This window comes from Spinacia oleracea, unplaced genomic scaffold, assembly GCF_020520425.1.
Source record: "Spinacia oleracea cultivar Varoflay unplaced genomic scaffold, BTI_SOV_V1 SOVchr0_049, whole genome shotgun sequence".
NCBI classification, from domain to species: Eukaryota; Viridiplantae; Streptophyta; class Magnoliopsida; order Caryophyllales; family Amaranthaceae; genus Spinacia; species Spinacia oleracea.
In genome coordinates, this window is record NW_026614377.1 from 39,111 (window position 1) to 57,405 (window position 18,295).

An 18,295-nucleotide genomic window follows, 5' to 3' on the forward strand; every position below is an offset into this window, starting at 1 on the left:
GATACGTACCATGTTTCCGTTTCCGACAACATCTACGACTTGGATAATATTTATATTTCCGATACGATCCATATTTCCGTTTCCGGTAATATCATCGTTTCCGGAGTATTCATTTCTTGCCTGTGACGATCTCAGCTCCCACTGAAACCAAGATCCGTCGATTCCGAATATCCATAGATAGAGTATTTAATGCCATTAAATACTTGATCCGTTTACGTACTATTTGTGTGACCCTACGGATTCAGTCAAGAGTAAGCTGTGGATTAATATCATTAATTCCACTTGAACTGAAGCGGCCTCTAGCTAGGCATTCAGCTCACTTGATCTCAATGAATTATTAACTTGTTAATTAATACTGAACCGCATTTATTAGACTTATCATAGAATGCATACTTGGACCAAGGGCATTATTTCCTTCAGTCTCCCACTTGTCCTTAGGGACAAGTGTGCATTTCCTAATTCCTTTGTCGCTCGATGCTTGCTCTTGAACATAAGGTAAGAGTTGTCATCCTTATTATGTCCAGAGGTGTTCCTCGGTTTCAGAGTTCAACTGATCAAATAAACAGATAATCATAGCCTATGATTCATCCGAGCACGGCCATGTATTTCACAGTTTCTAGCTCTCCGAGTGGCCTTGTACAACTTTTAAGCATCTCATCCCGATTTATGGGAGGACAATCCCAATCTTGCGATCTTGAGATTAGACTTCGTTTGATAGGTGACACTACTAGAAAAAGGGGTTTTAACGACAAACTTTTTCGTCGTTATAAGTCGAAAAAGTCGTCGTTAAAATTTTTAACGACGAACAAAGTTTGTCGTGATTTTTGTCGTAATAGCTTCCGACGTTATTAGTATTAACGTCAACGTTCGTCGTAAATTTTACACGACGAAATTATTGTTCGTCGTTATTTATTAACGACAAAAAGGTTGTTCGTCGTTATTACGTATTCAATGACGTCAAACAAAGAGCAAATAGCGACCAACATAGTTGACGTAAAAAGAGAATCAAATGGACAAAATAGTTTTAATTATCGTCCAACAACGACAAAATATTTCGACGTTAATGTGACTAAAATATATAATCAACTATGTTAGAGATGTTAAATGACACCTTAGTTTCAGGAACAAACTAATGAGACATCCCTTTCTCTAATGTGACTAGTCATATATGCACGCGATGCGTGCGAGATTATATAAAACCGTAGTATTACGATTAATCATCACAAATATGTAGTAGGCAAGAAAAAATGTTCGCAAAGTTCATCTAAAGAAAAATTAATCGTCCCTATTTAAAAAATTCTAAATCAAAATCTACATCGCTTGCATGATTAAAAATCAAAATCTTAGTACCAAAGTAACTAAACATATTTCTCCAGCTCTTTATGATCTTTTATTATACAAACTACGGAATCCAACTTAATCTCTAGGTTGAGTATCTTGATAGCACAATCTACTTGGCTGGAAATACCTGCATTGCCAAAAGAAATCAAAGACAAAAGATAACACATTAAAGAAGCACCATCAACAATACTACTGGACTGTAAAGGCAAAAGGTGGCTAAATTTAACAATTTAAACCACATATTAAGAAAACCACTGCAAACACAAAACAAACAGGAGCACCGTAGTCCAGAAACAACCAAAAAAAGCTGTGCCCAATATGAAAACAGTAAAACAGATGCAAGCTACCAGCCTGCACTCACCAAAAAACCAGCTCCCAACACACTTGTTGCATATTAAACAGAAGCACCACCAGACTCACTATTAAGGCACTAAAAGAACTAATTTAGCCTCTGAAGACACCTCATGTAAGCTACAACCTGAATATCTATTGTATAAGTGAAGAGTTATCTTAACCTGCAATTCAGAACTCGGTTTTGGATGAACCTGAACCTAAACCTGGTTATTTTTGTCTGGCATAGATTATGTTCTATTGGTTTTCTTAATCCTTTCTAGGATTCTAAATCTATTTTTCATTGAGTACTTCACTGAGGAGCATGTCTTCAACTTCTTTTGAGGTGATTATCCTTGAAACACGCATCTGATTGTTATGAGTTTGGTTTAGGTTGTGATTAAAGTGACCTTAAAATGATTACACTATGGTAAATTGGAAAGATCAGGACTTGAAGGATGTCAGCACAGAAGAAGAGAATTTAACCTAACAGAAATTGAGATATGCAATGAGTGAGCAGAAATTAGAACGATAGGAATTCATCATGTGAAGATATGTAAACTGACAAAAAGAGTAAGGTACAAAATCTCGAAAAGCCACAGTTGGAAGGTGAATAAAGGTTTTAATATTGAATAGGTTGATTCCGATAATACTTAATAGAGTAATGAAGCCTCTTCTATTATATCACAACAGATGGGATCCTATAGTTCTCCATCAAGAAATTTATGTACTCCATTCAATAGTTGAGCCAATAATAAAGTAAAATTGGAGAGTAAAATTGTACTCACGGGATTAACTCCACATTTCCTAATAGCTGAGCCGATTTGAAGCGTTGAATCATACGCCTCTTTATAACTAAGCCATTCATAAGGACCCGCCTACAAAATTAAAACATAAATTAGGAACAATCAATTACATAACAAAAACTATAATTAAAAAATTATAATTAGAGGATCCCATCTGTAATCAACATTCCATAGGAAATCTCAAAAAATCTAAAAGTATTTGCAAACTATAAATCAAGAACTTACGAAGCTGAGAGCAGAGGAGAAAGATTGAGAATATGTGGACTGGTGCTGTTAGAGAAAAGGGTGTCTCATTAGCTTGTTCCTGGGGGAACTAATCAACTAATTCCCTGAAATATACAAAGAAAATAAGATATATACGGATTAAACAGACCATTTTTACTACTGATCTTTAACATGATAAAAGTATGATGGTACAAATTGTATAGTATTTCAGTAGACATGCGGAAAATGATAAGAACTTCATAGCTGAAGTTACTGAAGCAAACAAACTGTGATTAAACAATAGCTATGTTAATGTGAACTCCCCAACTACTACTACTACCAAAGAGATGTTTATATAACCACCTTTCTCAGCTATTAGTCACAAATTAGCATATATCTACCATCAATACATGCATTGTTTCATAGCTGAGAGACTTCCAAGTTAGCCTTGGGGGTATGAGTCTAATTGGCCCTCTTGTAAAGAAAGGGTAGAAGTGATTTTAGGGACTAAACTCAAATCTGAATTCAATTGCTTGAATGCGAGCTCTGCCGTACTGCAGCAGCTGCTCCAGAGGTCAGAATACACTCAGGAATGCCACTGGCTAGGGGCAGTACATGTCAAAGATATGGCAAGAGCTCAAGTCTTGCTGTACATAGTACAGAGTATGCAGCAGCTACAGTAAATGAGTTGCATGTTTTGACTTGCTATATGGGGTTCAAGCTGTAACTTTTTTTGATGGTGGTTTCATATTCAGTGGTTGTGCAATGGTTTGTCCTTTTGTAGTGTTTCCTGAATTCATTTTTCTCAATTTTCTGATCTCTTTCCTGATTGTTTGCTTGAATTCTTTTGATGATCAAATTTCAAGTGTTCCCCGTCGTACCACCTATTTTTACTACTGTTCTATTTCTCCCTTACAATCTTACAACTTTAATCTTAAATTTCTCTCATAAAGGCAGAATTGAAGGACAAACTAGCTAGCATATATGATGTGAAAGATCCAAATTCTATCTTTGTCTTCAAGTTCCGTACTCACTTTGGAGGAGGTAAATCTATTGAATTCGGTTTGATTTATGATTCTGTTGATAACGCAAAGAAGTTTGAACCAAAGTACAGCCTGATAAGGGTAAGTATGTTGTTCCATTTGTGATATTTATATTTGTAATTCCGTTTGTGATCTTTATATTATAATTCCATTTGTGGTGGCAGTAAATGAGTTGCCTATTTTGACTTGCTGAGTGATATACTCCCCTAAAAATCTTTGTGCTCCTATTTTTTCTTGGTGCAGAATGGATTGGCTACCAAGATTGAGAAGTCCAGAAAACAAATGAAAGAAAGGAAGAACATAGCTAAGAAGATCAGTGGTGTTAAGAAGGTAGGAGAATGGACTTGCATTGTTGTTTTGGCTGATGGTTGTGTTTGTCTAACAATATCAGCCAACGATATCAAATGTGGCTGATAGATACTTTTAACTCTTTATTATTAAAGTCTTGTAAATTCTTGGCTTCTAAATTTCTCTATTTTATGTTTTGTTAACTTTGTCACATTTATTTCTCTGGCAGACCAAGGCTGCTGAAGCTGGAAAGAAGAAATGAGGAACTGGTGCTTCCATACCTCCTAACCACAAATTCTATATTATGAAAAGATACACTATATGCATACCAAATCTAGAGTAATGACCTTTCCTCATGCCCTCATTCATACGATGAGCACGGGCCTCGACTTAATCTTGGTAGGCTTCCCAGTGACGAAACCATCCTTAACCAAATTAAGAATATTTTGGCCTAAACAATTCAAACAAACAAAAAACTCCAACCAGCTAACTCGATCATATAGTAAATAAAACACCATTCACATGGCATATACATCAACAAAATCATCAGACATGAAATCAAGAGAATATCAACTTTCTTATTTGAATAACAACTTGGTTCATGAATCTACCACAGGATCAAAATTATTAGGATGCACGCAATTAACTGTATAATTGCATCAGAAGGCTGAATATATACCTGATGCAGACATAATCCTTCTTCCCTTCCAATTTGAATAAATTAAATAAGTAAAAATCCCAAATAGCAACGAAACAAGCATTTAATTAACTAATCCAATTTTCAACCAGCAACACTTCAAAAAATTGGTATAAATTAAGAAAAAAACCATGGAATTTACCGGAATTACATTGATGCAAGAAATTGACGGCGAGATCTGAAATCGAACTTCTATACATTGATCCAATGGGCTAAATCAACCCCTATATCCAGTTTCATAGGACAAAATCCTTGCAAGTAGAAAAGAGATGAAATCATGGTAGTTCCAATTCACTCATGCTCGCCGCTTTTCTCATCTTTGGTTTCTACCCTGACTCGAACTGAATCGAAAACTGGTTCGTCGAAATCAACTGCATCTTTGGTGAGAAAGAAATATGAATTTAAGAATCGAAAAACTTTAGGCGAGTTAAAATTAGGGTTTCGGACTTCTATGTTGGAGGTGAGTGAAACTTGAACTGATGTTCACAAATTGAAAGCGGCGCTGAAGAGTGAAGAGTGCATAAATAAGGTAGATATAACGACAGACAATTTCCTTTGAATATTTTAACTTTATTTTTTTTCTATAATAATAACGACAAGCTTCAGTTAGTCATCGCAGTAGAGTAGCGCGCTATTGCTTATAACGACGGAATGTTGATTACTTCGTTAATATGTTGTCGTTAAATCTACAATTTCTAGTAGTGTGATTACCTGAGCGTTGCCTTTATAGCCTCCTTTTACGGTGCGACGGTTGGTCAACGTCAAAGCAACCAGTTCTCAAACAAGTAATCTCAAATCACTCAGGTATTGAGGATTTAGTGTCTAATAATTTAATGAAATTTACTTATGACAGATTTTCATCTCTTACAGTAAAGTTTCATAGGTCTTGTCCGATACTAGTCTTCCCAAAGTAAGTATCTATGCAAAGATTATGACATTGCCATGTCCACATAGTTCAAGAAACAGAACTACTAGTCATCTTGCATTCTAATCGTCTAACGTTTTCTATGCGTCCAATTTTATAGAAAACTCCGACTAGGGACCATTTTCAACCTTTGACATTCAAGTTCACTTGATAGACATTTCTTAGTCACAGGACTGGTCCTGACAGTCTATCTTGAATATATCGTCAAATTGAAGGGACTCATCATTTAATAAACCACAAATTAAATGGAAAAATGAATTCTTTTCATTTATTGTGAATGATTAACCAAAAATGTTTTACAAAGATTTAAACTCTAAAACTTTAAAACATTAAAAAGAGACATCAAAGCCATTCTCCAATATGCTTAATTCCCATAGCTGCAGTGTGCGAGTTGTGCTTCGCCTGCGGCAGAGGTTTAGTTAATGGATCTGATATGTTGTCATCAGTTCCAATTTTGCTTATCTCGACTTCTTTTCTTTCAACGAACTCTCGTAGAAGGTGAAATCTACGAAGTACATGCTTGACTCTCTGGTGGTGTCTAGGCTCTTTTGCCTGTGCAATAGCTCCGTTATTGTCACAAAACAGGGCTATTGGTCCTTTAATGGAGGGGACTACACCAAGTTCACCTATGAACTTCCTTAGCCATATAGCTTCCTTTGCTGCTTCATGTGCAGCAATGTACTCCGCTTCAGTTGTAGAATCCGCAATGGTGCTTTGCTTAGCACTTTTCCAGCTTACTGCTCCTCCATTGAGGCAGAAGACAAACCCAGACTGTGATCTGAAATCATCTTTGTCGGTTTGGAAACTTGCGTCCGTATAGCCTTTAACAATTAATTCATCATCTCCACCATAGACCAGGAAGTCATCTTTGTGCCTTTTCAGGTACTTCAGAATGTTCTTGGCAGCAGTCCAATGCGCCTCTCCTGGGTCTGACTGGTATCTGCTCGTAGCACTGAGTGCGTACGCAACATCCGGGCGTGTACATATCATAGCATACATTATTGAACCAATTAATGATGCATATGGAATCCCATTCATTCGTCTACGCTCATCAAATGTTTTTGGGCACTGAGTCTTGCTTAGAGTCATTCCATGAGACATGGGTAGGGAGCCTCGCTTGGAGTCCGCCATCTTGAACCTATCAAGCACCTTATTGATATAAGTGCTTTGACTAAGTCCAATCATCTTTTTAGATCTATCTCTGTAAATCTTGATGCCCAATATGTACTGTGCTTCTCCTAGATCCTTCATCGAAAAACATTTCCCAAGCCAAATCTTGACAGAGTTCAACATAGGAATGTCATTTCCGATAAGCAATATGTCGTCGACATATAATACTAGGAAAGCAATTTTGCTCCCACTGACCTTCTTGTATACACAAGATTCGTCTGCGTTCTTGATGAAACCAAAGTCACTGACTGCTTCATCAAAACGTATATTCCAGCTCCTGGATGCCTGCTTCAATCCGTAGATTGATTTCTTTAGCTTGCATACCTTTTTAGCATTCTTTGGATCCTGAAAACCTTCAGGCTGTGTCATAAACACAGTTTCTGTTAAAACGCAGTTTAAGAAAGCAGTTTTGACATCCATCTGCCATATTTCGTAATCGTAATATGCAACGATTGCTAACATTATTCGAATAGACTTTAGCATTGCAACTGGTGAAAAGGTTTCATCGTAATCCACACCGTGGACTTGCCTGTAACCTTTTGCAACCAATCTAGCTTTGAAAACTTCAAGTTTCCCATCCTTGTCCTTTTTCAGTTTGAAAACCCATTTGCTTCCAATGGCTTGATAGCCATCTGGCAAATCGACCAAATCCCATACTTGGTTTTCAGACATGGAGTCTAATTCAGATTGCATGGCTACTTGCCATTGCTTGGAGCTAGGGCTCGTCATAGCTTGTTTTTAAGTCGTAGGTTCATCACTTTCAAGTAATAGAACGTCATAGCTCTCGTTCGTCAAAATACCTAAGTACCTTTCCGGTTGAGATCTATATCTTTGCGATCTACGCGGGGCAACATTTCTAGATTGACCCTGATTCTCACCAGATTCTTCTAAAGATCTCTGAGTTTCATCCTGAATGTCATCTTGAGCATTTTCTAGAGTTTGTTGTTCGACTCGAATTTCTTCGAGGTCTATTTTTCTCCCACTTGTCATTTTGGAAATATGATCTTTCTCCAAAAAGACACCATCTCGAGCAACAAACACTTTGTTCTCAGATGTATTGTAGAAGTAATACCCCTTTGTTTCCTTTGGATAGCCCACAAGGATACATTTGTCAGATTTTGGATGAAGTTTGTCTGAAATTAATCGTTTGACGTATACTTCACATCCCCAAATCTTAAGAAAAGACACATTTGGAGGCTTTCCAAACCATAATTCGTATGGAGTCTTTTCGACAGCTTTAGACGGAGCTCTATTTATAGTGAGTGCAGCTGTATTTAGTGCATGTCCCCAAAATTCTAATGGAAGTTCGGCCTGACCCATCATTGACCTGACCATGTCTAGCAAGGTTCTGTTCCTCCGTTCCGATACACCGTTCCATTGTGGTGTTCCAGGAGGAGTCAACTCTGATAGAATTCCATATTCTTTCAGATGGTCATCAAATTCATAGCTCAGATATTCACCGCCTCTATCAGACCGCAGTGCCTTAATCTTCTTGCCTAATTGATTCTCTACTTCACTCTGAAATTCCTTGAATTTGTCAAAGGATTCAGACTTATGCTTCATTAGGTAGACATAACCATACCTACTGAAGTCATAAGTGAAAGTGATAAAGTAGCTGAAACCACCTCTAGCATTTGTACTCATTGGTCCACATACATCTGTATGGATTAAACCCAATAGTTCATTTGCTCTTTCTCCAACTTTAGAGAAAGGTTGCTTTGTCATTTTGCCAAGTAAACATGATTCGCATTTACCATAATCCTCTAAGTCAAACGGTTCTAGAATTCCTTCCTTTTGAAGTCTTTCTAAGCGTTTCAAGTTTATATGGCCTAATCGACAATGCCACAGATAGGTGAGATCTGAATCATTCTTTTTGGCCTTTTTGGTATTTATGTTATATACTTGTTTGTCGTGATCTAATAAATAAAGTCCATTGACTAATCTAGCAGATCCATAAAACATCTCTTTAAAATAAAACGAACAACTATTGCGGCAGTTCCAAAAAGGAAAATCCCTTTGTTCATGACTTGCAGAGGTATCCTTGTGGGCTGCTTACCCATTGACTAATAAGTATAGGTTGGGGTCGTGAACCTTCTCCTTATTTGTGTACCTTGCCCCTTTAGGACCAATAAGTAACACCTCGCTGAGCGAAAACTATTACTAGATTGATGTAAAGGATATCCAAGCAAGTGTATATTTTGGCATGGCACCTTTTAACTCAATTTTTAAGTTTGGAACTTAAGGCTCTTACTATGTTGGTTAGATTTTAAGTGAACTAAAATCCTTAATCATGCAACATAATCAAGCTTTTGATCTCATGCATTTTAAGACATATTTAAAGCAATAAATAACTTAAAACATGCATAAGATATTTGTGATCTAGTATGGCCCGACTTCATCTTGAAGCTTTGACTTCAAAGTCCGTCTTGAAAATCTCCGTGGGAGGCACCATTTTCTTCAAATAGGATAAGTTATAACTAATTACAACTATTTGATGGTACGCAGACCATATTTGAATTGAAAAATAACTTTGGTGCTTTAGACCAATTACATTCAAATTAATGGTACGCAGACCATATTTTCTATCCTATTTGGGCCATACTAGTCACTTCATAACCTGCAAAACAGTACATATACAATATATACCATTCACCCATTCATTATCATGAATGGCCCACATAGCTGGTTAGTTAAAACACATTATGCATCACGTAAACATTTGCAGCAATTAATCAAGGTCACCAATAATCTACCAATTATTCAGTCCTTATTAATTCTAATCGAGTTGTTTTAACCTTAAGGATTTGTAGACCTAATCAAGAGTTTATGACTAAAAAGTGCTCCCACTCAAACCAATAAATTCATATGCTTTACTAATTTTAAACATAAAATTGTATTTCTAGTCTAACCGGAAACATACAAATTTAATTAAAATTTAAAGCTCATATAAATTTATAATTGAATCCAAAATTTAATTTAATTTCAGTCGCATTTAAATTAATTCATGATTTTAATTTTAGTAAAATAATTAGAATAAATTCCATTTATTATAATTATAATATTCAAAATTAAAATCCAAGAAATTAATTCAAATTATTAATTTTAAAATTAATTAAAATTACGTGAACTGAAATTTTCAAATTAAACATTCAAAACGATCTAATCGAAGCGCAAACACCCTACGCGTTGCACGCCCATGGGCTGTACGCACACAGCCATTGCTGGCCATGTGCGCGCAGCCCATGCGCTCGTCGCATAGCTGCTGCTGTCCTATCCGCAAGCCTCCGCACAGCGCCCACCGCACGCGAGCTATCGCTCGCAGCGCGCGCGCGTTACCGCGCTCGCTGGTGCGCGAGATCGCTCGCTGGTGCGCGCGAGCCATCGCTCGCTGGGGCGCTGCATCGCTCGCTGGTGCGCGCGAGCCATCGCTCGCTGGCGCGCGAGATCGCTCGCTGCGCGCGCGCGAGCCATCGCTCGCTGGTGCGCGACATCGCTCGCTGGGCGGGCGACGTCGCGCGCTGTGCGCGCGAGTGATGCTGTGCGCAGCGCTCGTGGCACGCGAGCTTGCGCTCGCTGCGCACGAGGTTGCGCGCTGTTGTGCGAGGCAGCGCGCGCTGTGGCGCAGCTCGCTTGCTGCCCACACGCGACTGCCTTGGCTCGCCTCTCGCCCATGCCCATCCGTTCATTGCTCGTGGCACACGACACAAGGCAGGGCTGCTGCCTTGTGCTCGTGCACTACGCCCTTGCTCATTGCATTCGTGCCGCACGGGCGACGAGCTCCCTTGCTCGTCGTCGCATGCCCGCATTATACAACACCCCTTAAGGGTAACACGAAGCGTCCATTGCTTCGTGCGTGCAAGTTATTTGAACGAATCGCATAAAAATTTAAAATTTATATTTAAAATTAATGACAAATTAATAAATAATATTAATTTCATAATTTTAGGGCGAAATATCGAAAATTTATTATCCAATTGATTTCCGATTGATATGGATTCAAGTCTAGGTCATAAAAATTTAAAATTTATCGTAAATTTACAATTTTTATGGTGGTTTTTAATCATAGGTTTCTAATTAAATTACAATTAATTATGAAAATCAAATTAATTCTAAATTATTCTAATTTTCAACAAATTAATCATAATTACAAATTAGATTGCATAATTAACAAGACTAGGCATTCAAACTTGTTAAACATATGCAGTAGGTCAATCAAAAATTCAAGATTTATCAACAAGAATCGCAAATATTTAATTTAACGTCTTAAATTTACGAAATTTTGCATTCGAAAAACTAAAACCTTCGAAAAGTCATAGTTAGGCTTCGAATTTGAGAATTCTGGGTTCGGCAGAAAAATACTCTTTTTGTCAAAATTTTAGAATGCCTTTTACATGCGGAATTGACACAAAAATCACTCAATTCGGATGAGTAACGAAGAAACTGCCGAAAAACTGCGTACGTATAATTAAATAAACGCAATTTGCAATTAATTAACAATTACGAAAATTAATCACCCCTTTTAATTCTTGCAAATTTGTAATATTTAACCATGTTCATGCAATTTAGATTATGAAAATAATAAGGGGCTCTGATACCACTGTTAGGTTATGGTACATATGACATTACATAAATCATGCGGAAACAACCATTAACCCAGGACAACATATTATTTACACATAATCATATAGCATAATTTAGATGCATACTCTTTGTTGCGTGCCCTCCCTAGCTGCGCCCGAACCGAACAAGAACAAGTCTTTTAGGACTCCAAGTGTCGTCCCTCCGTAGATAGTCCACAGCACGTCCGGATCCGCCTTAAGATTGACCAACTAGAATCGCCCTTAAGGTACTCAGAAAATTCGGCACTTTTGGGGCAAGATGGGTGTTTGAATTTTCTCTCAAAAAACTCACTTTTGAATACTTTGAAACTTATGTATAAATTATGACCCCTAGGCCTTTATTTATAGAGTTATGGAAAAGGAATCGTAATCCTAGTAGGATGCGAATTAATTGGAATTAGAATTCTACATGAATTCTACTTAATCAATTTATCCAATAGGAATAGACATTTAATCATACACTGACTCTTGCAACGGAAGAGCTCAGGGCTCAAAGATTTTAGAATGGTTTGACCATGGACTTGCAACTGTTGTTGTCTGGAGAGACCTTTTAGACACCCTGTACGGAAAAGCTGCTTACCTGTATGGGTTACAACAAAGGAAGAATGGGAGTACTGAAAAGAGAAAGGATGGTGGAAGCTCGAATCAAGGGAATAACCATCAGAATCAAGGGAATTTTAAGAAGCACAAAGGGAATGGGAACTTCCAGTTTAGGGCTAACAATGGTGGTAATCGCAACAACCAAGGTGGTGGAAATCAGTCTGGAAGGAATGGAGTAAGGACCTACGAATGTAGGCGCTGTAACATGAATCACCCTGGAAAGGATTGTGATGGAAACTTAATAACTTGTAGATTCTGTCAGAAGTTAGGCCACAGGGAGTATGAATGCTATTCTAAGAATGGAAAGCCTAACCAAGGTAACCACCAGAGCAATAATCGGAATAATCAGAATCGAAATGGGGGAAATGGAGGTGGAAACCAAAGGAATTACCAAGGTGGTAACAATGGCAATAGCAATGGCAATCACCAGAACCATGGAAAGCCTGGAGGAAACCAACAGTAGAATTGGAACCGAAACAACAATGGAAACACCAATGGAGGTAGTTATAACAAAGGAGTTGCCCAAGGAAAGCTGAATGTGATATCTAGGCAAGAAGCGGAGACTTCCTCTGACGTCATAGCTGGTACTTTTTCTATTAATTCCGTCTTAGTTAAAGTTCTATTTGATTCTGGTGCGACTTATTCTTTTATATCAGTAGATGCTTTGGGGAAATTATGGTTGAAAGAGCCTGAAATAATTGAAGTACTTATAGTCATACCTACTGGTAGCATAGTGAAGTGTACCAAAATCCATAGAGATGTGCCTTTGACCATAGCCAAGACCGTGTTCTTATCTAACCTAATCAAGTGTGAGTTAGGAGAGCTAGATTTAATTCTAGGAATGGACTGGTTGGCCATGTTCAAAGCCAAAATAGATTGTGAGAAGCAGAAGGTTCACTTGAGGTCTAGCCTAGGCAAAGTAGTGTCATATCGTCGTTTTGGTAAGCCTAAGAACATAGGGATTATCACGGCAATGGAACTCGTGAAGCTAGTTGGTAAAGGGGTCCCAGTCCTCTTATGCAATGTGAGAAACCTAGATCATGTGATCAAAGATCAGCTTGAGGATATTGCAGTAGTTAATGAATTCCTTGATGTGTTTCCGGAAGAGATCCCGGGGATGCCTCCCAATCGACCTATTGACTTTACCATAGATTAGTGCCTGGAACCGCGCCTATTTCAAAAGCACCCTATCGAATGGCTCCAGCAGAAATGAATGAGTTAAAAGGCCAATTGGAGGATTTATTGGAGAAAGGTTACATTAGGCCAAGTGCATTGCCTTGGGGAGCACCAGCGTTGTTTGTGAAGAAGAAGGATGGAAGTATGAGGATCTGTATAGACTACAGGGAGCTCAATAAGGTCACAATCAAGAATAAGTATCCTTTACCTAGGATAGAAGACCTATTTGACCAACTGAAAGGAGCAGGAATCTTTTCAAAGATCGATTTGCGTTCGGGTTATCATCAATTGAGAATCGCTGATCATGACATACCAAAGACCGCATTCAGGACTAGATATGGACATTATGAGTTCACTGTTATGCCTTTTGGGTTAACCAATGCACCTGCAATATTTATGGACTTAATGAACCGTGTATTCCATGCCTATTTGTACAATTTTGTAGTGGTTTTCATAGATGACATCCTAGTGTATTCCAAAAGTGAAGAGGATCACGCTGAACACTTGAGATCTGTGTTGAGTACCTTGAGAGATAACCAGTTGTATGCCAAGTTCTCAAAGTGTGAGTTTTGGTTGGAAAAATTTGCATTTTTGGGACATTTTGTATCTAAAGAAGGAGTGACAGTTGACCCTGCTAATAGTGAATGGCCTACACCCAAGAGTGTGACTGACATCCGGAGTTTTCTGGGATTAGCTGGCTACTATAGACGCTTTGTGATATACTTCTCTAGGATAGCCAAGCCCATGACTACCTTGATGAAGAAGGAAGAAAAGTTTGAATGGAGTAACCAGTGTGAGGAAGAATTCCAAGCCTTGAAGACGCGATTGACAACCGCGCCAGTGTTAACCTTACCAGATGAGAGTGGTACATACGATGTGTATAGTGATGCCTCTAAGAATGGTTTAGGGTGTGTATTGATGCAGAACGGGAAGGTTATTCCGTATGCGTCGAGGCAGTTGAAGCCATATAAATCCAATTACCCTACCCATTATTTAGAGCTAGCTGCTATAGTGTTTGCATTGAAGATATGGAGACACTATTGTTAGGTTATGATACATATGAATAAACATAAATCATGCGGAAAAACCATAAAGCCAGGAAACATATTATTAACACATAATCATTTAGCATAATTCAGATGCATACACTTTGTAGCGTGCCCTCCCTAGCTGCGCCCGAACCGAACTAGAACAAGTCTTTAGGACTCCAAGTGTCGTCCTTCCGTGGATAGTCCACAGCACATCCGGATCCTCCTTAAGCTTGACCAACTAGAATCGCCCTTAAGGTTCTTTAGATTTTCGGCTATTTGGGTGCAAGTGTTTGGCTGATTTTTCCTTAAAAATCTTACCTTGAATACTTCAATAATCGTCAGCAGGGTGGCGCTGGGCGCTGGTGTGGCGCTTGGCGCGGGGCTGAGCTATAAAAACTCCCCTTGCCGTGCCACTTTGAGGCACACTCTCTTGAATTCTTTGCTCTTTTCTCTCTCAAAGGCCGATTACGCTCTTCCCTTGATCTTGTTCTTGCCTTGTCCATGTAAGTATTTCATGTTTTTGCTTATGAAATAACTCTAGGATTGCATGTAGTTTTGATTTTCTCGTACTTTGAAATGATGCTTGTATGCTTAAGCTTGTTGAATCTTCTAGATGACAATTTGATAGCCACTTGAAGTTGAACTGTTGGAACTTGTAGATTTGAATCCTTTAAAATTTCTTGAAAGTATGTTTTTTTACCGGCTTCGGCATGGATAGCCTAAGCGTTGATGTATAACTTTTATACCTGTTTTGACGTGGGTAGCCTAGGCGTTGGGGTAGAACTTGAATACCTGCTTCGGCGTGGGTAGCCTAGGCGTTGGTGTAGAACTTGTATCTTGAACTAGAGGTCCACTGGGGATTTGTCTTGAATTTTCCTCTTTGTATAGGCCAGTATAGGATAGCCCCCAGTTTAGAATTTTGACACTTTGTATGCTACTTGATTTAGTATGCCTCGTCACACTCGGAGGAAGCTCGCTGAATCATATGTGGTTCAAGCCGCTGATGAAGGCGCTTCGGATGATGAAGCGACTGCAATAAATGCGCCTGCTTTACCTGGTACTGGTTGGATCCCTTCCGACCTGGTGTTTCGGCCGGATTGGCACTTTTCTCAGTGGCCTCGCGCTGGCATGGTGAGTCTTGTACTGTGCTTTGAATTTGTATCTTGTAATTGTATAGGTTTTGAGCTAACTCGTTCACCTGTAGGTTGATGGAAAGCCATTCTGTACCTACTGGTCCTTTGTGGAGGTTCAGAGGGCCTTTAAAGCTCTTCGTGCTGATGAGGAAGCTATGGAGATTTGGTCGCAGATGGGCCTGGCCGATTTCTGGCGTATTATTGGAGGTTCTTCGAAGAGAACGGGGATTAAAAACCGTTTGTGGGCTTTGTTAGAGCGGTGGTGGGATACCACCAACACTTTCCACATGGCATGGGGGGAGATCACTATTACCCCTCTTGAGTTTGCTATGATTACAGGTCTTCCTTTTTCTGAGAGGAATGTGACCTTTGATTCTAAGCTGACGTGGCGCTCGACCGCTGCCAAGGACTTGCTCGGCCATGTTGTTGTCTTGTCTGATGATGATGCTCACGCTTCCGTGAAGGTGATTATGGAGGCTATCTGCGGTGGGGGTGTGTCCGCAGAGAAGAGGGTTAGGCTCTTCCTCCTAGCCTTGGTGAGCAGAGTGATGGCCCCGAGTAGGAACAGTCGAGTGCACATCAAATTCTTGTTCGCTTTGCGGGACTTGGGAGCTGTTTCGAGCTATAACTGGGTGGCTTGGCGTACAACCACCTTTTGTACGAGATGAAGCGGGCCTCCCGGACTGCACTGGGGAATGACCCGAGCATGGCTGCTCTGTGGAGCGTGCTGGAGGTATTTAAGACTCCTTGTACTTTGTACTTTGTACTTGTATTTTGAACTTGACTGATGCTTTGCTTGTTCCTTGAAATATTTGGATCTATGAGCGCCCAATTTGGATGAAATAATATTGCGTCGCAGTTTAATAAATCGACGACGCAATTGACTTAATTTAAAGATAATTCGTAATTTGCGTCGCTCAAAGTTAAACTGCGACGCAAATGATAAAATTTCAGACTAATATTCAACTAATGCGTCGCGTGTTTAAATGTGTGACGCAAATACAGCGACGCAAATGAAGAGTTTTCCGTGTCGCATGGCTCGGCCTAAGCACAATGGCCTCGTATGGCTCGACGATCCATACGTCCACCATGCTCATGTTCGTGCCTTTGGTTCGTAATACGGACCAACTTAATTAAAATTAAATTTAATTCACGAACTTGCATTAATTTTATTTTTCAAAAAAGTTACGATTTTTAACAATTCAATAAACTTTAACAACAATCCAATTTCGTAAAATTATTAAATCAAGGGCTAACATTATTCAAACTTTTAAGAACGAACGAATCAACATTTAAAGTTTGAACTTTTTAATTAATAAAATCCGAAGCTTTAAATCTTTCATAAACAATTAAATTTCATATTTTTAATAATTTGGTTTAAGGGCGATTAAAATTAACGAAACCATTCAAAATTTTAATCCACTAATTTTTAAAATTATCCACTGACCCATGAAATTATATCCCCTTTCCCAATTAACCGAATTATTAAACCAAAATTAATTAAAATTCAATTAGGGTTTCAAATTTTACGAATTGGGGAAAGGAAAAATTAGGGTTTATACTTATCAGAAAAATCTGAAATGTTTACCATAGATCAAGCATGTGCCCACCAACATTTTGTCAAAATTTCAAGAAATTCCGAGTAGTTTAAGTCGACCTTTTAATTGAATTACTGTCCGACACTTTTAATTTTTAATGAAAAATTAACAAAAACTCCCAAAAAACGATACTTCGAGGCCTGTTTTCGCAATTCTATTGTCATGAGTTGATCTTAGAAAATTGTTTTCCATCAGATTAGGGTTTTAAAAATCGAAAAAGCAAACATTTTTTATTTCGGACCTGATTATTACGCAATTCATCCAATAATTCGTAAAAATTCCGAAAAATCAACAAAAATTCCAAATTTTTCGACAGATGCAAAAACAATAATAATCATGTTAATTCATGCTTTGAATACATAAGGCTCATGATACCACTGTAGGGGAATTCAGTTAAACATAATAACATGTGCGGAACAATCCCCAAAGCCAGGAAACTTGTATAAAGCACAGATTAAGCAAACTTACATTCGAAGCGTGTTTTCCACAATAATCTGTCAACGAACACGAACAAAGAACTCCACTTGTCGTTCCTCTACTTGGTTCACCGACACGTCAGATCCGTCTTGATTATCGTAGCTTAGACAATCGATCAAGATACTTTGCTTTTTGGGAAGAACTCACTTTGGAGGCACATAGAGAATTAGGGTTCTCTGTGTCTCTAGGGTTTGAGTAATATGAATTGTGTGTTGTTGGAAAATACAATATGCCTATTGTATTAATGATGTAATCGGCCAAGAACCAAAGGCCTTGTCCGGCCACATCACGCAAGCACACACGGACAGCACGCCCGCGCCCAGCGACACACTGCAGGCCGAAGCCCACAGCGCGCGCGCCGAGTAGCTGGGCCGTGGGCCTTGCTCGCTCGTTGCTGCGATGCGCTGTTGGGTGCTGTTGCGTGCTCGCGCCCAATGGGCTGGCCTTGGACGCCTTTGCTCGCGAGCTTGCTGGCTCGTTGGGCCTTGCACGCTTACGTGCTTGGCTCGACGGGCCGGCAACTCCGATGCCCTTCGTATTCGCGATTTAATATATTTCCGATATATTATTTATCGTTTCGTATACGACGGAATCACCGTCGTACGATACGATTTATTCGTGTCACCTAGCTTACGAATATTCGCGACACGATATACGATTCCGATGCAAGGTCGTATCGTATAATACGTTTCCAATTTAAATCCCGAAAAGCTATTAAATGAATTTCCGATTCATTTAATCCGGTGATCTGTTACGTTCATTGGTGTGACCTTGTAGGTTCAGTCAAGAGTAAGTTGTGAGTTCAATATCCATTAGAACTCACTGATCGGAAGCATTGCTCCAGCTAGCTGTTCCGA

General features: G+C 39.0%; 1 protein-coding gene and 1 long non-coding RNA gene across 2 annotated transcripts; one reads left to right on the top strand and one right to left on the bottom strand.

Annotated features, from left to right (window-relative positions):
* Window positions 1-1,241: 1,241 nt before the first annotated feature.
* LOC130465116 (uncharacterized) lies at window positions 1,242-2,893 on the bottom strand. The gene is made up of 3 exons (XR_008925407.1): window positions 2,703-2,893; window positions 2,460-2,549; window positions 1,242-1,468 (listed from the first exon to the last, which is right to left on the bottom strand). It is a non-coding gene; the product is annotated as an uncharacterized lncRNA (long non-coding RNA).
* A 380-nt stretch (window positions 2,894-3,273) lies between these two features.
* On the top strand, window positions 3,274-4,274 carry LOC130465117 (40S ribosomal protein S24-1-like). Its single transcript, XM_056834105.1, has 4 exons — window positions 3,274-3,360; window positions 3,635-3,805; window positions 3,968-4,054; window positions 4,242-4,274. The coding sequence occupies exons 1-4, from the start codon at window positions 3,274-3,276 to the stop codon at window positions 4,272-4,274; spliced, it is 378 nt and encodes a 125-aa protein (XP_056690083.1).
* Window positions 4,275-18,295: the final 14,021 nt, after the last annotated feature.

What these genes read in the sequence shown, in the direction of transcription:
- LOC130465117 (XM_056834105.1), top strand. Translation starts at nt 3,274, where the DNA reads ATGCCACTGGCTAGGGGCAGTACATGTCAAAGATATGGCAAGAGCTCA. An exon ending in CAAAGTACAGCCTGATAAGG is followed by an intron (nt 3,806 to 3,967) that starts GTAAGTATGTTG and finishes TTCTTGGTGCAG; the next exon opens with AATGGATTGGCTACCAAGAT. An exon ending in AGATCAGTGGTGTTAAGAAG is followed by an intron (nt 4,055 to 4,241) that starts GTAGGAGAATGG and finishes TTTCTCTGGCAG; the next exon opens with ACCAAGGCTGCTGAAGCTGG.